The 24376-nt window shown below is 38.5% G+C and overlaps 1 protein-coding gene across 3 annotated transcripts in view; it reads right to left on the reverse strand.

Annotated features, from left to right (window-relative positions):
* The window catches only part of AHCTF1 (AT-hook containing transcription factor 1), an 81865-nt gene that overhangs the window by 49694 nt on the left and 7795 nt on the right, over window positions 1-24376 (reverse strand). For 2 of the 3 annotated variants that reach the window (XM_044267085.1, XM_044267084.1), the window contains 6 exons: window positions 17829-17953; window positions 14945-15198; window positions 11136-11316; window positions 7596-7803; window positions 6244-6360; window positions 1728-1812 (listed from right to left, as the gene is read on the reverse strand). In XM_044267085.1, coding sequence (XP_044123020.1) covers window positions 1728-1812; window positions 6244-6360; window positions 7596-7803; window positions 11136-11316; window positions 14945-15198; window positions 17829-17946 — 963 coding nt within the window. In that variant the 5' untranslated portion in view covers window positions 17947-17953. The remainder of the gene's footprint in view (window positions 1-1727; window positions 1813-6243; window positions 6361-7595; window positions 7804-11135; window positions 11317-14944; window positions 15199-17828; window positions 17954-24376) is intronic. The other variant, XM_044267086.1, reaches the window with a different exon arrangement.

Consider the following 24376-nt stretch of genomic DNA (forward strand, 5'->3'; position numbering starts at 1 on the left):
AAGAGTTTTCACATGATACAAAGAAAATACAAAAAAGTTACAAAGAGAACAAATCACTTAAAAGGCCTCTGAAATCTTATGTAGTATAAAATACAGATAAACGTAGTCTCTCGAAAATAATGACCAACAAACCTTCTAGAGCAGTTATCAAACATGGGAACCTTCAGATACTTGGGGCTGGAGTGTGAACTGGACTGACCATCACTATTCTGCACAAAGACACACCAGGCCAGCAAACCTGCTCCTCTGTTCAGAGTGACATTCTTGCTCTAGAACAACAGCCCCCCTTTTTCCCCTCATCAATCTCTTTAAGAATCTAACAAAAGCCAGGGCGCCTGGGTAGCACAGTTGGGTGAATGTCTGACTCTTGGTTTTGGCTCAGGTCATGGTCTTGAGATCTTGGGATCAAGCCCCACATTGGGCTCTCCACTCAGCACAGAGTCTGCTTGGGAGTCTCCCTTCTTCTCCCTGCCCCTCCCACTTGTGCATACATGCTCGCTCTCCCAAATAAACAAATCAATCTATGGAGGGAAAAAAAAGAACCTAAGAAAAACTATGAAACTTTCTTCCAGAAAAATGCATAATCATAAAAATGTCTCAGATAATTCACAGACTTTATGGATTCTTTAAAGGCCATCCATATAACCTCAAACACTAGCTTAAGAAAGCCTGTCCTACAGAAAGGAAGTAGGGGCTGACCAGGTGGCTATTAGCAGCACACCACTTTGTCTTCAAGAATTCAGCTGAAAAATTTTCAGTCACCTGAAAGACTAACGCATTTATCCTTTTTATAAGTGGCAAGACAACTTTTTTAATTAAAAAAAATTTGTGTTTATTTATTTATTTAATATTTTTATTTTTAAGTGGGGCTCTGGGTAGCTCAGTCAGTTAAGCATCTGACTCTTGATTTTGGCTCAGATCATAATTTCAGGGTTGTGAGATCAAGCCCCACATTGTGCTCCATGCTAAACGTAGAGCCTGCTTAAGATTTTCTCTCTCCCGGGACGCCTGGGTGGCGCAGTTGGTTGGACGACTGCCTTCGGCTCAGGGCGTGATCCTGGAGTCCCGGGATCGAGTCCCACATCAGGCTCCCAGCTCCATGGGGAGTCTGCTTCGCTCTCTGACCTTCTCCTCGCTCATGCTCTGTCTCACTGTCTCTCTCTCTCAAATAAATTAAAAAAAAAAAAAAAAAAAAAAAAAGATTTTCTCTCTCCCTCTCCCTCTGCCCTCCACCCTACTTGCACTCTTTTTCCAAAAAACAAAAACAAAAACAAAAAAAAACACCAAACAAACAAAAAAAGATTTTAAATAATGTCTAACCCAACATGGGGCTCAAACTCACAACCCTGAGATCAAGGGTTGCATGCTCCACCGAATGAGCCAGTCGGGTGCCCCAAGACTGTTTATAAAGTCACCCCATGGCTTACTGCTTGCCATATTAGAGCAACAAAGTGGAGCTCCTTTTCCTGGGTACCAATAAAGTCACGAAATGAGTCTTACCCAATCCCCTCAGTTTAGATGGAACTGGTATGTGGGGAAGTTCAGAAGCTACGCTGACACAACTGCTCATCTTCTGATCCCTAATCTAACACTTCTACTACATTGTGAATACAGTATTAACTGGAATAGAAGGACTTTTCAATATGCTAATATCTTAAAAAAAAGACTAAAATAGTCAAACAACGATAAAATGGTCAGAATGAACCCGTATTCCCAGTACCATTTACCTCATACAAGACTTGTCCTGATGCCAAACACTTTCTATCACCAAAGGCCAGCTGAAGTAGATGTAAACTCAACACATCCCCTTCACTGAAAGAAACAGAAACGAGCTGAGAAGAAACACTCAAGATCCTACTAATTTAGACATTATTTAAAACAGCTCTTACTGCCCAGTATACAATATTGAGTGCACACGACAAAACTAAGGTCAATGTAAAGGAATTCCAGTGATTCGGCTGTTTTCACAAAATGCAGTCCTTTGAAACAATAACTGTTATCTGTTATTTGTTATCTGTTATCTGTTATTTTTAACAGATTCTAACTTGCTTAAGCTGATGTCATTTGTACACTTTAGGTGGGCCCATATGTAGCAGAGCCCACGTTACCCAACACTGCTTCGCCCCATCTTCAACAGGTGTGCTCTGAGCTCGGCGCAGCTGGCCCCCGTTCTGGCCAAAAGGCTGCACACCAAATTATCCCACGGCAACTACAGAAAACCATCCTGAGGGGACTGCATGTCCTTTGCTCCTTCTTCCTGGTCTCTTCCGCCATCTCGTGAGGCTTCTACCTAAAATAAAGACCTGCCTGGGGCCACAGGATGAGGGCTACACAGTATGAATATATGGCCAAGATCCCCAATCAACTCCTCTCCTCTCAAGGACAGCGTTCATTAGGTATTAAGAGCACAGACTGAATGTGAATTCTTATTCTTTCTGGTGGATCTTTCTTAGTACACATATTCTTCTTGATCTCCAGGATACCACAAGATCTTCATGTTCCTCACACTACCCGACCCCCAGTCCTCTGCTGGCTGTTCCACCCTCTCCTTCTCCACCATCAATTATCTCCATGTGCAGGATTCCCACATTTCTTCTCCAGCTAGTCTAACTCTGGCCTAGATATTCCACCCGTGGAATATCTGGCCTAGTGGTTCCCTATCTTGGTTGCTTATTGTTAGCATCACCAAAGGAGAGTTGAAAAAATACTAATGTTCAGATCCTTCCACCAAAAATTGATTTAATTGGCCTGGTCTAGTCAGGCCGAACTCAAACACTTGCCTTATCCCGGCCTCCATGGCCCTATATAAACTAGTTCCACTCTTCTGACTTCATCTACGACCAGTCTGCATTCTACCCTTTACCGCTCTTCTGGCTTTCCTTGAGCTATTTTTCTAAGTCCTTTGAATTCTTTCTCCCAGATAACCCCATGGCTTTGCTACCTACTCGCCCCAACTGACTTCATTCAAATCTCCCCAACTACACTATCTAAAAGAACAGTTCCCTTTACTGCACAGTCTGTATCTCCTCTCCCAGCTTTATTTTTCTGTATTTAACATCACTACCTGAAATTATATGAAATATGTGCCCTAGTATATTTATGAAATATACTTGCTGAAAGAGAACATCTAGAAGAACAGAAATTTATTGGCATTATGCAGCGCTCCATTCTCTACAACAATCATTAGTACATATAAACACTCAATTAGTGTGTGGAATGAATAAACACAAGGTTGGGAAACAAAGAATAACCTCTAAAAGACCAAATATTTAACAGGATAAACCGCAGACAACAAACATTAAAGGGAAAAGCAGTCAGTTTTTTCATCTACTTGCCCATATTATAAAATTAATGTGCCTTGACTGATGAATCACTGACCTCCACCTCTGAAACAACACATGTTAATTAATTGAATTTAAATAAAAATAAATTTAAAAATTAATGTTTTTATTATAATTGATGAGCACTATGGCAACAATTTAAACTCTACACCTATGTAATTCTGTGGTGGTATAATCAGTCTACAGTGATTCTTTTTGTTCTTTTTAAAATTTTGTTTAAATAATCACCCTAATGGGGAAAAAGAAGGATGACATCACCTTTCTATGTTAGACTTGTAATCTGAGTTTGTATTGTTTTCATCTACTTATAATACCAATACCATCTATATATACCAATACCAATACCATCTACATCTATATACACACACACACACACACACCCCAACATGTGTATAAGTATATTACTTATATGTTATTTACATGTGTATAAATATTATTTGTATAGATGTACATATATTTTATTATGTATTGCTCATATACATATGTAAACAAACACAAATAATCTTATATATAATTTCAGGGAGCTCACAGACCCCTCTAGGTCTACCCACAGACCACAGGTGAGGAATTCTGCCTTAAATCATGTTACAGTCACATACCAATGTATCTCACAGCCTTCATCAGATTCTCAGAGGCCCACGATGTACTAACTGAAGGGCCCAAATCAAAGATTGGAAGCCCACAAAAATACCAATCTCAAAAGTACCTCACATCAATAATAGTGACAAACGCAAAGTAAACCATGTAGGAATAAATAACCCAACTTACCAATTAAATTGACCCTGTCCTATTAAAAGAATATTATATACAGTACTACTAAGTGGTTTAAAAGAGAATTGTTCCTATGGGTTACTTACTCGGTATGTTGTGAATAAGAGAAGTAAACCTTGGGCATCACCGTAAGAGAAACAGAGAACAGTATATCCTGCCCATATTTTAATCTATGATTCGTTTGTACTTCAAACACAAATACACTTGACTCTAGAGCAACACAAGTTTCAACTGTGTGGGTCCATTTGTATGCAGATTTTTTTTCAATAAATACAAATGGGAAATTTTTTGGAGATTTGTGACAATTTGAGAAAACTTGCAGATGAACTGCACAGTATAGATATACTGAAAACAATAAGCCAAAAGGCAATACTATAAAATATAGTTATGTAACATATTTAACACACAAAATATGTGCTAATTGCTGATGTTTATTGGTAGGGCTTCAGTCAACAGCAGGCTATCAGTAGCTAAATTTGGGGGGCAGGATGGATATCTAAGTTAAACGTGGATTTCTGACAGCACAGGGGGATTGGAGCCCCAGCTCCCACCCTGTTCAACAATCAGCTGTAGAGAGCTCTGAAAACTACCTCAAAAAAGAACGAAGAGAAGTCTATACAGTTCACAGGAATTTTACAAAAGATAATCAGGAACACAGAATGTTCAGATAAGCTTCATGATTATAAGAACAGAGTGGGCATCACTTACAGATAACACTACAAGAATGAAGAGTGGCATGATAAAAAAAGAAGGCAGTCTTATTCGCCAAAATAAGAGGAAAGCACTCTAGAATTTAGTGTGCGAAATTCAGAAAAAAATACAAAACCCACATAAAGAATAAAAAATCAATAGAACTTAGCCTCAGAGACAATTCTAGGAGGAAAAATAAGCAGAATATCACAACTGTCTAGATAAAAGTCCCTTCACATTGCCTACCATCCAGAGCCCTCACAGGGCACATCCCTCCAACTGCTGCTGTCCCCCACTACACTCAGATGAAAGGAAATATGGGTTTGACTTAAGAAGGGGTAGCCCAACAGTGGGCTCTGTATCTTCATTTCAGTATGTTTCCAGGAATGACAAATTTCAAAGTGGCAAATAATTTCATTTCCTGACTTACTACAGAGAAAAACAAGGCCAAACCACCAAGTAGGGACATGGAACACAAAATCCAGGGACGCCTGGATGGCTCAGCCAGTTAAGCGTCTGCTTTCGGCTCAGGTCATGATCCCAGGGTCCTGGGATCAAGTCCCACATCAAGTTCCTTGCTTGGTGGGGAGCCTGCTTCTCCCTCTGCCTGTTGCTCCTCTACATGTGCTCTTTCTCTCTCTCTCATGCATACACACAAATAAATAAATAAATAAAATCTTAAAAAAAAAAAAAAAAAAAAAAAAAGACACACACACAACAAAAAAACCAAACTGACCATAACTCAGGTACCTCAAGCCCACAGTAGGAAGGACTTGGGAAGAGAAAGTACTGGGAACTGCACGTTATCACCATCACGGCATTTATACCACAAGCTCAACTGTTTCACTCATCATCTAAGAAAGAACAAAACACCAAAGAAAAATAACACAAAATCAATACTTCCACTATTCTAGTTGAATAAACTTAATGGGTTAGAATTCAGTTGAAAGATTTTTCACTAGCTATAATTGGGACAAAATTAAACGTTATGACAGAAAAATTAACCAAGTTAATGCTAAGAATATACTGAAAAAGGCAAACAGGAGGACCAGGGAACAGAGTGGGGGTAAATAAAAATGAGAGAGACATACACAACAAAGAGAAGAAATGAAATTTTAGGAGTCCAAGAATACAGAAGGCCATAAAAATTGTCTAAGGCGGTAAGAGGCTGCCCACTCACCTGTACTGGCTTACTCCGAAAGAACATTTGAGCAAGTCAAACAAGTACCATTTTTCTCACTGATATCCCAGAATTTACTCAACCATGGAGAAACATTTAACTTTCAAAATCCTTTCAACTACCACTTGCTAATTCACTGAATTACGCTGTTTTCGCTTTAAAAAAAAAAAAAAAAGTATACTACAAGGCTTTTCCCCCCAAAAATGAAATGTAGCCTCATCCTTGACAAGTATTTTTAAAAAACACACATGTCACACTTACCTATCTTGTGTCGACTGAACAGCCCACAAGTAACAGCAATTACGCGGATCGTTCTCAGGTTCTTGAAAAGTGACGGCATACACGGGAACTCTGCCACCCTCCAGCTGCGTGTAGTATCTACAATAGGCACAAGACGTAGCACCGTTCATACTTTTAAGTTATAATTTCATGCAGAAAGAATAAGGGGTCTCGTGTGAGAATCGCCTGATCATAACGTACACAGGATGGCAAGACAATGGACACGGCCTTGGGAAGGGCCAAAACTACTAACGTGCCCCACCACACACGTGTGCAAACCAGCCCCTCCTGTCAGGTGAGGGTCGGCCACTGTGGACTGCTACCAGCAAGAGACCCCCTTACGAAAGACGAACACGGACACAACACTCCCATCTCAGCTCCCTGCACTTAAGTTTCCCCATCACGACACCCCAGTGAGTGAGAATCCAAACAGTTTCCACAAACCACATAGAAAAAAGCACAGTTAGCCAAGAGATGACAGCGCCAGGGGAAAGACTACAGAGACCAGGTTCCCTGGGCATTCACGTAGCAGCAGTTCAAAGACAAGAGCTGGTAAAAGGTTCTCAAGCAAAGAGAGGTAGGATGGACTCGCCCCATGGGGCTACTAGGACTGGCACTGCCGCTTCAGCCTGGTACTTAGCCATAAATAAACAAAGTCAGTCAGTAAATAAATAAATAAATAAATACAACATGCCTTGGGAAAAAAAATGAATATTAAACTGACAACTTACAAGAAAAACAGGCATCTACTTAACTCTTCAAAGAGATCAAAAGTTTATAATGCTGAGCTGCTACCTCCCTCAATTAAGGGTCACTTCTGTAAACATTTTTTAAAGATTTTTTATTTAAAAAAAAAAAAAGAAGAGGGGCACCTGTCTGGCTCAGTTGGAAGAGCATGCAACTTCTGATCTTGGAGTCATGAGTTCGAGCCTCACATGGAGTGTAGAGATCACTTAGATAAATAAGACTAAAAAAAAAATCTTATTTTTAACCATACCCTTTTCTCTTTATGCTAATTTTAAAACAGTAATAATTGAGGAGGACATTGGGAGTTGGAGAAAATCAGAGAGGGACAAACCATGAGAGACTGTGGACTCTGAGAAACAAAAATGAGGGTTTTGGAGGGGTGAGGGGTTGGACATTGTGACAGCCTGGTGATGGGTGTTAAGGAGGGCACATATTGCATAGAGGGAGCGCTGGGTGTGATGCATAAACAATGCATCAAACAAAGAGTCTTGGAACACTAAAAAATAAAATTAAATTTAAAAAACAAAACAAAGTTATATTCAGAAAGAAACTACCAATAATCAAGTAAGAGAGGAAGCTGTACTTACTCTCTTTTCATGCTTTTCATATTCCAAAGAGCTAGATAGCCATCAGAGAAGCCCACAGCGAGCTGGTTCGTCCTGCTGATGTAGCGAAGGGCTGACACGGGGGTGCCCGACGGGCTCACCAGCTGGAAGCACAGGTGGCGGCCCTCACGCATCACGGTCTCCCTGATGTGCGGCACTTCGGCTGGGATGCCGGTTACAACTTCAAGGTCTAGAAAAACAAGACAAGTAAGATTAGCAGATCACAACAACCATAAAAGCAAACGTTTTAGCCACTATTCAAGCTGCAACTGAGGACTACTGTGGTCAATTAAAATTAGATTAGTGATAACAAAGCACACTGAACTATAAAACAGCCAACCATGACTAGTTCAATGCTCTAATTTTCAAAATACATTTAACTGTGTGATTTTTTAAAAAACCTCCTGGTACATCTCAAATATTAACTGAAGTACGCTTTTTTAAAAAAAAGATTACACAATTTCCTTAATAATCATAAACAAAGCTGACTGGGTTTTCTTTAAAAAAAAAAAAAGCTGATGATTTCTTTATTCAAATTTAGAACTAAGAACCTAAATATTCCCCTTGGAGAAATGGCCAGTCCCGGTCTGGGGCAGAAAATACTAAGATGAGCCTAGTACATCTTGTGCCAAAAATCTAGGAAACTATCAACGTCTAAAGGGGATTTGTCAGACTACATGAAGGGGTTCTCATAAGTTAAAAAAAAAATTTTCTTTTGAACATCAATAAACAATAATGAATGTAAAAGAACGAAACACATGAAGTACACAAAACCTCCTGAGTTCCTGTCCTCACCAACAAAAGATCTTACTGAACCATTTTAAGTAACCGTGTACCAGCTCCTTACCCTGAAAATTAGTACTTAAAGAAATAGTAAGCATTTATCCTGCCTCTTCCAAACAAACTGTATCTCAGAGTAAACAGCCCTAGTTAATGAGAAAATTCTTTAGATTAAGAGAATTTCAAAATCATTTTTATATCCCCTACTGAATTAAAAGATTTAGGTAACAATCTCGATGGATGAAACAATTTAAATAGGGGTTTTCAAGCTTGGCTCCACAGACCCTCTGGGTCAGATAAATTTTTGCTGGGGGGAATGGTCCTATGCACTACATAATAGTGAACTACATCCCTGGCCGGTCTATTAGATGTCAGAAGCACCAACTTCCTCCAGGAGCAACAACCAAAAACGTCCCCAGGATATTATCCCCTAGAGGGCAAACATCAGCCCTGGTTGAGAATCGCTGGTACAAAGGCAGACGGGAAACTTTAACAAGGAAGGTTCATGGTGTCATCCTTTGGACCCACTGATCACTAAAGGTGAAACAAGACACCACATGCCTCTCAATGTGATACAGCAGGAAATAACCAGCACTTCTGGAAGTGTCCCTGCCAGATGTCACATCTGAACCGTATCAGAGCTAACTTTCATTTGCAAAAAATACAAAATATAAGTGAAATCACATGAAAACACTCCACTAATTCCAAAATGTGGGGCATTCTATCAATAAACTAACTTCTTCAGCAAGTCAGAAGAACTAAAAATAAATAGGAAAGGAGAGGATAGAGGGAGGTCCGCTCTACCTTCAAGGAGACAGGGACAGAACTCAAGTGTCATGTGTGGACCTTGTTCAGATCCAGATTCAAACAATACAAATGCAGAAAGATGCTCTAGAGCCAATCACAGCCATCTGATTACAGACTCATTTTAGACTACACCAAGGAGTTATTATTAATATAGTTAGGAGTGATCATGGCATTATGATTACATGGTAGGACAGCCAATATGTGCTTTAAATTAATGCAGAGGCAAAAGGGGGAAGAGGGATAAGAAAAAAAGATGCACATATGGTAAATTCTGAAAACCAAACTAAAACTTGAAACTGAAAACTAAACGTGAATTTAGATGATGGATATGTGGGAGTTCTAATATATATTCTGTCTACTTGAAGATCTCTGAAATCTTCAATTAAAAGGAAAAATACTCAGACCCATATAGTATATAACCACAGACAAGGGCAGATTCCCTCAATGCTGTTATGAAAATCATATATTATACTTGATCCCTCTCCTAATCCCTCTGCTTCTGATAAAGAGCAAGGATTAAACTCTGCCAAAATAAATATTTCATACAATGGAATACTGTACACTTGACTTGTTCAAGGGAGTAAGGTAGACTATCTGTATTGATGTGGAAAGATGTACAATACTACCAAGTTTGGAAAAGTATAAAACAGTATAGTATGATAAATATCGGGAATTTCATTAAAAAAAAAAAAAAAAAAGATTTATTAGAGAGAGAGGGAGAGCGCACATGTGTGCACAGGGGAAGGTCAGAGAGCAGAGAAGACTCCCCACTGAGTAAGGAGCCCGATTCAGGACTTGAGCCGAAGGCAGATGCTTAATTGAGTGAGACACCCAGGTGCCCCAGAACTTCATTTTCTGTGTTATGTGTATTACAGTGAAGTGCAAAGAATTGTAATCATAAATTACTATCATAAAAACTTCTGCATTAAACCCCAATTTTTTATTCAACAGCTCTGTAAATCTTATACCTGAGAAATGATTCTGATCTCTGATCACAATCCAAAGAGTTCCATTATAAAATCGTCCTTGTGATGAATTCAACTATTGATTGTTGACCTCTGATTTTATAAAGGATGTTTTAACTCCACAATTTGATCTGAAGAATTTTAATTATGAATACAAGCATTTTTAATTAGCCTTACATCTAGAATGATATTATCTAAAAACTCTGAAACAAAACTTCATCAAGACTACTGAAGTCCTCTATCAATTTTCCATAAAGAGAATTTCAAATATTTTTTTAAAAAAAGATTTTATTTATTTATTTGACAGACAGAGATCACAAGTAGGCAGAGAGGCAGGCAGAGAGAGAGGGGGAAGCAGGCTCCCCGCTGAGCAGAGAGCCCAATGCAGGACTCAATCCCAGGACCCTGAGATCATGACCTGAGCCAAAGGCAGAGGCTTAACCCACTTATTTCTGCCAAGTAAGTTTTTTTTCAAGTCGCATTTTACAGATTTAAGATTTTGCTCAGAAATCTGACTTGGTTCTTGAGTTTTTGGTAAAATACAATTTTTACTACTTACAGTTTTAATCAGTTTTACTATGCACTGACAATTTTTATTAGTTATGCTCATTATAAACTGGGATAAAATGATGATCATTTCTTTCTCAGCTGATCTACAGAGGAACAGCTCTGCCCTAATATTACAGGATTGCTTTAATTATCAAGAAGGTCTTCAAGATCAAATGGTCCTTTCCTGAAACATTATAACACATACACTTTTTAAGATTTTTAGGTTAGGGGCACCTGGGTGGCTCAGTAGGTTAAAGCCTCTGTCTTCACCTCAGGTCATGATCTCAGGGTTCTGGGATCAAGCCCTGCATCTGGCTCTCTGCTCAGATGTTTTTAAAAAAGATGTTTTAAAAACAAACAAACCAACCAATCTGCTGCATCAGAATATTCAGATGCTCAGTTTTGGGTTTTGAACAATTACCTGAGGCTTCTAACTCATTCTGACTGCATGACATGTCATCCAGACACAGGTCAACAAGAAGAATCTGCCCAACATCGGTCACCACTGCGGCCACGCCAAAAAGCCATCGCAGGCTTGGGTGCAAATGCTGAGTGCTGGCACTGGCTCCTCCATGACTAATTATGGGTTCAATTGCTGTCACCTAGAAAAGCAGAATAAAGCATTTGTTTTTCTTATACAAAGTGAGAAAATACAATTAAAAAACTCAACAAACAAATTGGAAGTTAAAGCAGATTATTAGTTATCATGGATTTAAACATTTTCTATTAGAGAATTATAAATTTGCATTTGATACCTGTAAATCTGAATAACACTATGAAATCTTCAGATAAAATAGAAATGACACCGTTATTTCAATGTAAAACAAATCATGCAGTTGGAATAATAATGGTGTTTACTCCAAGTTTACTGTATGCCAGGCCTTAAGCTGACTGGTTCACTAACATTCATCATAACCCTGGATACTGGATCACATATAATTCTACCTGTTCAAAGATGAAACCATGCTGAAACTCAGAAAGTTTAGCTGGGATTATTCAAGTCACACAGACATTAAGTGTAAAACTCAAACTTAGATTTTTTTCTCTTCAAAGTTCTCAACCAACTACTCCATAATCAGATAGCCTCTTTTCCTGAGGAAGAGTAAAAATAAATCATTCAAGAAAAATTTACTGTTTCCTCTTTAAAACAAAAGTCCTATTTATGCCTTGAAGCCTGAAGAGGTCTAACCTTCTTTAAAAGGGCCATATAATAATGGACTTCACATCTGAGGGGTTTGAAGTGGTGGGGGGGTGGGAAGTTGGGGTACCAGGTGGTGGGTATTATAGAGGGCACGGCTTACATGGAGCACTGGGTGTGGTGAAAAAATAATGAATACTGTTTTTCTGAAAATAAATAAATTGGAAAAAAAAATAATAATGGACTTCACACTAAGCTTTGGCAGTGACTGGATCACTGACATTTAACAAGAACTTTAGTTATTTTTAAGAAGTCATACTGTAGCTACATTATAGAACTATGTTTTTACCCTTCCTCTCATGTGTCAAATTTTAAATGTCTATACCTAATAAACAGTCTATTTTATACTCAGCTTTCCTTCTGTTTCCTATTAGTTCACAATTAGGCATGATATCTGATAATTAAGTACTTAGTGACTTCTACTATGATATTGATGAGTCCTAGAAAGAAAAGAGGAAATTAATTATCAATGGTTTATGCATTAATATAGAAGTTTGTTTAGACTGTAATTTATTTTTATTTATTTATTTTTTTCAGGCTGTAATTTATTATCACAGACAAAAGCCTGACTGTCTATAATTCATTGGTACACAAAACATTCTACAGTGTTTCTAATTCTGAAAGCTGTAATTTTATGGACTGTCTTCCTTTTCCAAATTATGGCAATAATGTCTATAAATAATAGAGCACAGTCTCTTCAATTCCCTCAGATAGGGATTAAGAAATCTATCTCAGTTTGCACTCCCCACACAAATACTCTATGAATTAACTGATAATGGTACTTTAATTAATTTTAATGTAAGGCAGTTAAAAGCAAACAACTTTATGAGACTGACTCAGGACCTTCAAAAGCAAACAACTTTAAAAGGAAATATTCTGCCCTAGCCAAAAAACAACTAGTTAACCAAATTTCTATGGAAGGTTATCTATCACTACTCTTCCAATCCTTCCTTTCTCCTTCCTCTTTCATGAGATGCCGACCATCCACACAACTGAGCAACCAAGAACTTATCTAAAACTCCTTTGTTTCGAGGCACCTGGGGGCTCAGTCAGTAAAATGTCTGCCTTCAGCTCAAGTCATGGTCCCAGGGTCTGGGGATGGAGCCCCATGTCAGCTCCCTGCTCAGCAAGGGAGTCTGCTTTTCCCTCTCCCTCTGCCCCTCCCTCCTGTTCATGGGCATGCACACACTCCATTTAAAAAATCTTTAAAAAATAAAAACTTGTTCCTTCTCAGTTACTCTTAATCAAATGATCAACAGGTCTTATCCATGTCACCTTCTGAATATATTCTGAATCTGCCCCATCCTCTCCCTTTCCAAGGTCATTTGCCTGGTTCAGCTCACCATTATTATCTGCCCGAACTACTCCAATCCAAAGAGCTTCTTACACTAGAGTTCTGCTTTAAATTTAAAATGTCTTCACCGGAGAGTTCAGGCAGACGCCACAAACTACAAACAAGGTCATTTCCTATCTCAACGCTCGACACTTCTAGACCCTACCTCCGATTTCCCCTCTCCCGCAGCCATTCCAAGTAAGCTCAGTTCCCAAATGTTCCATATACTGTGACTTTTTACATGCTGGTCTCATTGCCTGAAACGTCCAACCTCTATGAGTAGAAATTACCTATCTGTTTCCATGTTCCATGTGCTTGAGTTTATCAAAATACTTATTATAGGGGCGCCTGGGTGGCTCAGTGGGTTAAGCCTCTGCCTTCGGCTTGGGTCATGATCTCAGGGTCCTGGAATCGAGCCCTGCATCGGGCTCTCTGCTCAGCAGGAAGCTTGCTTCTCTTCCTCTCTCTCTCTCTCTCTGCCTGCCTCTCTGCGTACTTGGGATCTCTGTCTGTCAAATAAATAAATAAAATCTTAAAAAAAAAAAGAAATATTAAAAAAAAAATTCTTATTATATTTATGCTGTAAACTTCTGACTTGTCTTCTCCCACTAGATTATCAGCTTTTTCAACAGTGTGGACCAAGTTGTACGTCTCTACTCATCTCCAAAATTTAGCACACAGCTTGATCTACACTAAGCACTCAATAAACTGCTAAATTAATTCTGCCCTTAATATCTACACTAGCAAGTACATATAAGATAACCAGGCTATAAACCACTTCAGACCCCTATATATGCCCACTGAGTCTGTTTTCCCAAACTGCAAAAACATAGTATTCTGACATTTATCTCCCTCTTAACTTTAAAAAAATGCTATTCTATGACTACAATATAACATTTATATGAATGCATGTATTTGTTTATATGTTATATATTATTTGTGTATGGTTTATTATTGTCCATATTGTATAGTGTTTATATGCTATTAAATATTGTTACATTTTTTCTCACACTATGTACAGAGAGAATTCTACTCTTACATCATTTAGCATTTATATGTGTGTGTACATTTGGTAAGGGCACATACTTTTTCTTAGCATATGGAAGAGCAGGAATAAACCTACTGAAGAAACAACCTGAATTCAAAGTACTTCTATACTTACTACTGGTTAAGATGTTTGGCATATGGAAGGCATACATATATTAGAATTAATAAATTATAAATAAATCCACTATTTAAGTATTATTCAAATCTTAAACAACAAGGAAGACCTATCATCCACAGTATTCCAAGGCTACAGTTTCAAATTAAAAAAGACAAAACAAAAAATGCCATACTAATGAACATAATATTCTAATATAAACTTTCAGTGTCCTCGAAAAACACAACCGAGGATAACAAGACTCAGATGATACTTTCTAGAGAAAAGAATGTTAGAACCCTTGATGTCATCCCTACTTTCACTCTGCAATTTTCTAACCAAGAATAAGTTCTATTTTAAGTGTTACGTTCTTTTGATAATATACTATCTTGAACCTCTTTCGATCTTGAACTTCTAATGAAAACGAACACACTGTCATAAAAGTAAACAAATTATAAATGTACAGCTCGGTGAACAGTCACGAAGTGAACACACCTGTGTTCCCAGCAGGAGCGCAGCTCAGAAAGCAGAAGCTCACAGACCTTAACCAGTACCTACCCTTCCAGGGAGAACAACTGCTTTAACCACTCTGGACACGCCAAGGTCATAAAGACAGAGAACACTCCCTTCGGCTTCTTCCAATCCAATTAACAATCCAACTCTCTTTTGCCAAGAGAATTCCTTCAGAGCCAGGATCACAGGTGGCTGTTGACTCACTGCACTGAATCTGTAGGCAGACAGCCGCTCTCCTGTGAGCGAGTGCACCACCTCCAGATGCTGACCACACGCCAGGCAAGCAAGTCCTCTCCTCCCTAGAAGGAAGGGGAAAAAATGTTGCTTATTTTAATACCATATGTACACCACCTAACTAAACAGCAGTTAGATCTTCTACATATATAATACACAGCTCATCACAGATATAACTTTATCATCTCCGAAATGAAATCTATTTATAGAACAGAGTGCTCCCAATTAGTGAAATACATTGAATATCTATTACCTCAGTAATAAAGCAGCCATTCAGTAAAGGTATATGCCATGTGGTGCCTTTATACATGCTATAAACAGATTATCTCATTTATTCCTTGTCACACCTCAACAGAGAAAAGGCAACTCAGAGATAAGTTTAAACTTTTTTTTTTTTTAAGATTTTATTTATTTATTTGACAGACAGAGATCACAAGTAGTCAAAGAGGCAGGCAGAGAGAGAGGAAGGGAAGCAGACTCGCTGCCAAGCAGAGAGCCCGATGCAGGGCTTGAACCCAGGACCCTGGGATCATGACCTGAGCCAAAGGCAGAGGCTTTAACCTACTGAGCCATCCAGGCGCCCCTAGTTAAACTTTCATACAGTTAAACAACTTGCTCAAATATGTATGGCTACAGGGTGGCTTAGTTTGTTAAGCGTCTGCCTTCAGCTCAGGTCATATCTCAGGGTCCTGGGATTGAGTCTCCTGCCAGGCTCTCTGCTCAGCAGGAAGCCTGCTTCTCCCTCTGCCTGCCACCCACCCTGCTCCTGCTCTCTCTCTAATAAATAAGTAGAATCTTTAAAAAAAAAATGCATGGGTACAGATACCAGAGCCAGAGTGCATCATGAGTCTAATGCCAAAATTCACACTTCCACTGCATCATACCACAAGGATTAACCAGGTGCTCTGGCGCTCATAAAGTGGAACACACGATTCTATCCCCGAAGAGTTCAAACTTTGAGAAGACATAACTAGTGTAACAATAGGAAATACCAGAAGCCCTTCTTGACTCCTTACTAGTCATGTCTGGATTTTATTATGTACAAAACATAAAGTAACTGGGAGGTTTTTAAGCAATCTGATTTATGTTTTTAAATGTTACTCTAGCTGCTAAGCAGAAAATGGATAATAAGGGGGAGCACAGGGTCCATCCACACCAGAGGAGAATACCCTCTGCCTGGTCAGTGACCGTGAATAAATACAAGTGGATTGACTTTATTTATGTGGAGATTCAGCTCAGTGACAGGACTAAAAGGACTGGCTTATTGATGAGTAACATATGGGGAGGTAAGTAAAACAGGAATTAAGAACAGACTTGAATTTTCCCTTGACCGGCTACATGACTGGTGGTAACTTTTCAATTTGTGATGTATACCGTGCATCTAAGTACACTGCTGGATATACTACATTGCAAGGGCAGCTACCTAGTTTAAGGAAATAGCATGGCACAATGAAGGCCCTGAATACATGGGATTCAAAAATCACTTTCACCACTTGCTGCCTGTAAAACTGTGATATTTGATTCTTAGCCACACAGAACAGTAAGGGTCTAATACCTCAATGAAAAGTTGTTACAGTGCCTGGCATACAGTAAGCACTGTTACTACTTTTAATAATCAAGGGGGTAGCACTCTAACTAGCTAAATGACTGATAAGTTTTGTTGTCTACCTGCTAGGATGGATAGTTGTGAAATTCATTTTCAGAAATATCTCCTGCAAGACCTTTCACTAGACTGAAATCCACAATTTAATGGCTACTCCGGTATGATTTTCTGCTCATTATATAATCAAACTACACATTAGAATCTTGTTCAGATTAGTGGAATTAAGAAACAAGACTTTCTGGGATGTCTGGGTGGCTTAATCAATAATGCATCTGCCTTTGGCTCAGGTCATGATCCCAGAGTCCTGGGACTGAGTCCTGCATCAGGTTCCCTGCTCAGCAGGGAGCCTAGTTCTTCCTCTGCCTGCTACTCACCCCCATTAAGCTCTCTCTCCTTGCTTCCCTCTTTGACAAGTAAATAAATAAAATCTTAAAAAAAAAAAAAAAAAAAACAACCCACAAGACTTTCTGAGTATTTTGTATTATCTACGGCCCTACAATCAGATTTTTATAAAGACTATTTAGATTCTAATCCAAATTCATCACCAATAAAACTTACTGATGGATCAAAAAGAAATAACAGGGGCGCCAGGGAGGATCACCTGGTTGAGCATTCAACTCTTAATTTAGGCTCAGTCATGATTTCAGGGTTGTGAGATGGAAGTCCTGCATCAGGCTCTGCACTGAGTAGGGAGCCTGCTTGAGAGTCTCTCTCTCTCCCTTCCGGCGCCCTGGCTGGTGCACATAAGCGAGCGCGCTCTCTCCACCCCCCTCAGAAAAAAAAAACACAAAAAAACAAAAAAACCCCAGCTGTGTATTTCTATTTTCTAAATATAAATATCCAACACTGAAAGATACAAAGTATACAGCATTTTTCATAAGGAAAAATGAAAAATAACCATCCCAAGATTCAGTGAAAATATGTTTGAGAGTATGCAGATGTTATTATATAACTAACTGTAGATGTTCTATACTCATATAAGACCACCATAACCAAGTATTGTTTTTTTCTTCCACAGTAAAAAAAAATTATAATACATGTTCATTAGCTTACAAATCAATCAAATCTAAGTTTTCAGCAATATTATCATACCTGCAGCAATCTTTCCCTGAAGCACAGATTCCACTGATACTTCATCTTCGAGGGCCTGAAGACTCACTTCTGGCAAGGGCAGAAGACCACTAGTCACTTTTGCTGTTAAGCCTCGCATACTTTCACTGTAAGTATTTTTAAAAGATAATATTATTACGATATATTTTTACTATAATATACTTGATTATCTCTAGCCAGAAGGAAAAAAAGAAAAAGCCACCACATAAAAGTAAATAAGCTAAAACTAAAATCTGATCATAAAACCCACTTTACGTGCTTCTGGGTCTGAGGTGGTTCCCACCTAAAAATGTATTTCCCAACAGCTTTAGGAGAGTATAGATTTATTAAGCCAGATGTCCTAAGGACATACATGATTCCCTAGACTGTTTGAAAACTGGTTCAATGCCATTAATCTTATTGCCTGACCTACTCTCAAAGAACTCTTCACACACAAACAGGAAGAACTAATGCATTTTAGAAAAAATTACTGCTATAGTCAAAGGGGAGAAAGTCCATAAAAAAATGTCCAAACACAGTTATCTCAAGAATTGAGTCTGGGATGTGTCTTTAATTCCATAGAAGAAAAAAAAAATCAAAATGTATCTTTTGCTTCCACTATAGAGATTAGATTCCTGGAATGATCCTTCTATCGTAAATAACCAAAAATGATGGTTAAAATACTTTTTTGAATGAATCGATAGAGCCAAACATGAAGAGACAGCGGGGGGCACCTGGGTGGCTCAGTGGGTTAAGCCTCTGCCTTCAGCTCAGGTCATGGTCTCAGGGTCCTGGGATCAAGCCCTACATTGGGCTCTCTGCTCTGTGGGGAGCCTGCTTCCCCCTCTCTCTCTGCCTGCCGCTCTGCCTACTTATGATCTCTGTCTCTCTGTCAAATGAATAAATAAAATCTTAAAAAAAAAAAGAGAGAGCAGGAATTTTGGAAACCTCTAAGCTGGCTTGGGCCTTGAGGTTTGGCTACCAAATCCAATGCTGGTGGTCTCTGACTTTGAGACTCTTGAGATGCATAGAGGCAGAAGAAAAAGCTATGGACTAACAGAGCCAAGGCACACAAAGAAGAGTCTCCTCCCCATGCCATTCAATTCCATAAGGCTATATCATTAGCCTTATCAGTGAGAGAAATCAGTAAGAAATCAGTGAGAGAAGCACCCACTGTGCAGGACAGGGAGCAATAATGCTGCTCCTTTTGGACATGGCTAGAAGTATCTGCTCAGAAAAAGAATACTTCCCTTCACACAAAGTGGAGGCCAGAATTCAAGCTATGATATTTGACAATACTCAGACAGCAATGTTTTATAAATTATTCTCAGGTTGGTAATGCTCTACATAACCCACAAACACCACCAAATATTCTCCAGAATCTCAGAGTTCTCAAAGATGAAATTCCAAAGAAAATGACTCACAGTCAAAATAACAAACTAGAACAAGGATCTCCAGCCAGCAGAATCAATCGATCAAAGATTTTAGATATTGAAAAAAATCAGAGAACAGAAAATATGTTTAATATGGTAAAGAACTCAAAGATCTAGCTTGCTAGCGAGGAAGAAACTTTAAAACTTATAATGAAAAATGGTCAAGTAGATTTGAAAAAAGTAACATAACTCCTGGAATGAAAAATTATAAAATTTAGAACTCAATTGGTGGGGGGGTGCCTGAGTGGCTCAGTCCTTAAAACTATGCCTTTGGCTCAGGTCATAATCCCAGGGTCCTGGGATGGAGCCCGACATTGGACTCCCTGTTCAGCGGGAAGCGTTTCTCCCTCTCCCACTCCCCCTGCTTGTATTCCCCCTCTCGCTCTCTCTCTCTCTGCCAAATAAATAAATAAATGAATGTTTAAAAAAAAAAAATATGGACAAATGTCAGAGTGTGATAATAATAAAAGGAGCAGGGCGCCTGGGTGGCTCAGTGGGTTAAGCCGCTGCCTTTGGCTCAGGTCATGATCTCAGGGTCCTGGGATCGAGTCCCGCATCGAGATCTCTGCTCAGCAGGGAGCCTGTTTCCCTCTATCTCTCTCTCTCTGCCTGCCTCTCTGTCTACTTGTGATCTCTCTCTGTCAAATAAATAAATAAAATCTTTTAAAAAAATAATAATAATATATAATAAAAATATTAACAATAAGCAAAAAAAATCCACAGAAATGATTATATTCACATAACATTTAAAAGGCTATAAAACTAAGAAAATAATATTTAAAAACACAAACATATGTAACAAAACTATGAATAAGCAAGGAAACAACAAACACAAAAACCGTAATAGTAGTTACTTGGACTATAATAGTAGTTACTTTGAGAAGAGGGAAAGGGGCTGGAATGGAAAGGAATACAGAAGAACTCCAATGTCCTTTTTCTAAAACTTTTATGGTGAGTAGACAGGTAATCACTGCATCATGATTCTTTATAACTTACAAATATTCTTTTGTCTCCATTCAACAAAGAGTACTCTTGTACCTACTTAAACAAAAGCAAACTAAAAAAACAAATAATACAGCATACTAGGAAGAGAAAGAAAATCCCCAAACTCTTCGAGAATGTAGGACAGAGAGACAAAGAAACAAGTAGTTGAAAGTTACAGGCAAGAGGGGCACCTGGCTGGCTCAGTCAGTGGAGGATCTGACTCATGATCTCAGCGTTGAGTTCAAGCCCCAAACTGGTGTAAGTCTACTTAAAAATAAAATCTTTTAAAAAAGTTACAGGCAAGAGAGGAAGAAGATCTAACATGTTTATTCAGAATCCCTCAAAATATAACACTAAATAGTAAGGAAAAAGCAATATTCTAAGGACACCTGGGTGGCTCAGTTGGTTAACTATCTGCCTTGAGCTCAGGTCATGATCCCAGTATCAAGTCCCACATTGCGCTCCTTGCTCAGCGGGAGCCTGCTTCTCCCTCTGCCTGTCACTCCCCAAGCCTGTGCCCATGTGCTCTTTCTCCCTCTGACAAATAAATAAAATCTATTAAGAGGACAAAAAAAAAAAAAAAAAAAGCCTGGAGCACCTGGGTGGCTCAGTGGGTAGAGCCTCTGCCTTTGGCTCCAGTCATGACCTCAGGGTCCTGGGATCAAGGCCTGCACATCTCTGCTCAGGAGGGTGCCTGCTTCCCCCTCTCTCTCTGCCTGCCTCTCTACCTACTTGTGATCTCTGGCAAATAAATAAATAAATAAATAAATAAAATCTTTTAAAAAAAAGAAAAAGAAGAAATATTCTAAAAGTATTCCCAAATCTGTAGAGACCACACCAATTCTCTGGAATTGGGAAGAATAGTGAATCCTAGGTAGAATAAAAAGAAATGACTTCTCAACAACAGTGGAAGCCAGAAGTCTGGAATATCTTGAAAATTCTAAGCAAGGATTGCTGTCAACATATAATTATGTATCCCTGGAATTCTCCTTAAATATGAAACATGTTTTTAGAAAAAAACAAAAACAGTCTACCACAAATAAACTCTCCCTTAAAGGGAGTCCTAAAGTATTATAGCTAGAAGGCTTTAGGGAGAATAGCGATCAGAAAGTCTGAGACACAAAAAGAGCTCTAGATATCAGCAGTGGGGTCCCCTGAACCTCATATGATCCATGTAATAAGCATGGAAAGAAACTACCAGAAGCCAAGGGATGAATCATTGGAAAGAGAGGAGAAACAATCCCCAAAGCTTACACAAGGCCAGGAATAGCTCCAAAGTGGAAAAACCTCCTAATACATGAGGCACTGAGTAGAGTACTCAGAAAGGTACTGATTGCTTCAGTGGTGTGGGGAAAAAAATTACCTCCCCCCTTTAAAAAAGATTTTATTTATTTGAGACAGACAGAAAGCGAGAGAGAGCACAAACAAGAGGGAGAGGCAGGGGGTAAGCAGACTCCCCACTGAGCAAGAAGCCCAATATGGGCCTTGTTCCCAGCACCCTGAGATCATGACCTGAGCCAAAGGCAGACACTTAAACTGACTAAGCCACCCAGGTGCCCCCAAATTAGCCTTTTTCTAAAGGTCATTCTGGTCTTGTCTGAAAAAGCAAGCTTCAAAAGAATCAAGTGTTTCCAAATAACTTAGCTGCACCCCAGAACAAGGCTCAAGAAAATATAAAGGAATGCAAAAATATTCAATAAAGAAAGTGAAATTCACAGTATCTGGCACCCAATCAAAAATTGCCAGGTATGCAAAAGGAGCAAAAAAACGACCCATTAAAAAAAAAAAAAAAAAAAAAAGAGGTAGACCTAGAAATAACACAGAAGTTAGAATTACTAGATGAGGACATTAAATCAGTTATCCTAGCCATAATACCTCTGTCCAAGAAGACAGAAGAAGGCATAAGCCTGTTAAGGAAAGATTCAGAAGATATAAAAAGACCAAATCAAACTTCGAGAGATGAGAAATACTGAATTGGATGCAGGCACTTAAAGTATTACTGAACCTAAACATCCACAGAAGAAACTATCTAATACGAAGAACATGGAAGAAAAAAAAAAAAAAAAAAAAAAAGGCTGAGGCAGAAAGGAAAAGAACAGAACATCAATGACCTATGACCTATGGGACAATATCAAGTGCCCTAACATATAACAGCAATCTAAAAAAAAAAAAAAGGACAAATATTTAAAAACTTATGGCCAAAAGTTTCCAAATTTGATGAAAACTATAAACCCACAAATCCAAAAGGGCCAACAACTCAACCACAAGGCACATGAAGAAATGGCACCAAAATACATCATACTTGGGCTCACTTCAGCAGTACATATACTAAAACTGGAACAAAATATATCATATGCAAGGGACAAAGAGAAAATCTTAAAAAGTATTACACTGCAAAGATGAACAAGAATGACAAGAGACTTCTCCTGGAAAACTATGCAAGCCAGAAGACGGTGAAACAATGTATTTTAAGTTATGAAAGAAAAAAAAAGCTGTCAACCTAGAATTCTATCCCCTGTGAAAATATCACTTAAAAATGAAGGCAAAATAACTTTTCAACATACAAGAGTGAAAAAGACAGTCACGAGCAGATAGGCAGTACAAAGAATGTCAAAGAAGTTCCTTCAGAAAGAAGAGTATTTTGGGGTCCAAAATGAAAATGAAAACATGACCTACCCAAATTTGTGTAATACAGCTTAAAGCAGTGTTTAGAGGGAAATTCATAGCACTGAACAACTGGAAGATCTCCTATCAGTAACCTAAGCTTCCACCTTAAGAAACTAGAAAAGGAACAAATTAAACCATCAACAGAAGAAAGGAATAAGAGAACTGAATTTAATAAAACAAAACAGAAAAATCATAGTTGAAAATAATCCATGAAACAAAAAGCTGGTTCTGTACGATTAAGAAAAAAACAAAAACAAAAAACAACAAAACAGAGAAACAGATCAATGAAATCAAGAGACCAGAGACTGAACTATTCCACTTATGACAAAAATAAGATTTCAAATCACTGTGAAAATGATACCAGATGGAAAAATCACAAAATTTTAATAATGTCCTGAGATAATTTAGCCATCCCTGCTGGGAAGAAAAAAAACTCCTCCTCCTCAGTATGATACAGAAAGGGGAAATTATAGATGAATAAAAGATCAGAAGGCATTCCCACCCTAAAATGAGTGGTGAGGGGAAGGAAGCTACAATCTATGAAGCAACTTCTATGTACTGGACATTAATTAGACTTCAAATCTTCAGGTAAAACTGACACCATGTCTGCCCTATAGTTTCAGGCACCCTGCCTCACCTTTGTATCCCCAGCACTATTATTCTGAGAAGCACAGCATACAACACTTTTTTGAGGGGGGAAAAACTGCTTCAATGGCTAACACCAAAAGATAATGATCTTGAGGTGAAAACTGACATATGGGAATAAAAACTTTCAGGGTAGGGGGTACTCAATGGTCTAGAAAGAGAAAACTCAAGGGAAAAGAATGATCTCAGTCAGTACACAGAGCCATTTGACTTAATCACTAAATTCAAAAATACAATAATTTTTAAACTGTAAAAAAGCAGCCTAATTTGAAGGAAAACCTTAAAGGTAAAGTCTATAAATCCACAATTAATCTAAAACAAAAGGAAGTAAGGGTGCCTGGCAGACACAGTCAGTAGAATATGGGACTCCTGACCTTGGGGTTGTAAGTTCTAACCCCACGTCTGGGGCAGAACCTCCTAAAATAAAATAAAAGGAAGTAGAAAGTTTTGTGAAACATTTGCTATCTTGAATGTATCAGTGGGTAGATTTTTATTACTATTCTGTTACCTTACATCAAAATAAATTGAACAAAATAAAGTCAAATTTGCATTAACCCATCAGAAAACAGAACCCAGAGCTGTAGGGACTGTTTTCAAGTGTTAAGAGGTTCCAAGTACACTGTATCTATGTATTTTTTAATTTCTTCTTTAATTTCCTGGGTGACCCATTTATTCTTTAGTAAGATGTTTTTTAACCTCCATGTATTTGTGGTCTCTCCAGCTTTTTTCTTGTGGATTTCTTCAAGTTTCTTACTGCTGTGATTGGAGAGGTGCCTGGTTGGTTCAGTTGGTGTGCCTCTTGATCTCAGGGTCGTGAGTTTA

This window comes from Neovison vison, chromosome 10 (genome assembly GCF_020171115.1).
Source record: "Neovison vison isolate M4711 chromosome 10, ASM_NN_V1, whole genome shotgun sequence".
Taxonomy (NCBI): domain Eukaryota; kingdom Metazoa; phylum Chordata; class Mammalia; order Carnivora; family Mustelidae; genus Neogale; species Neogale vison.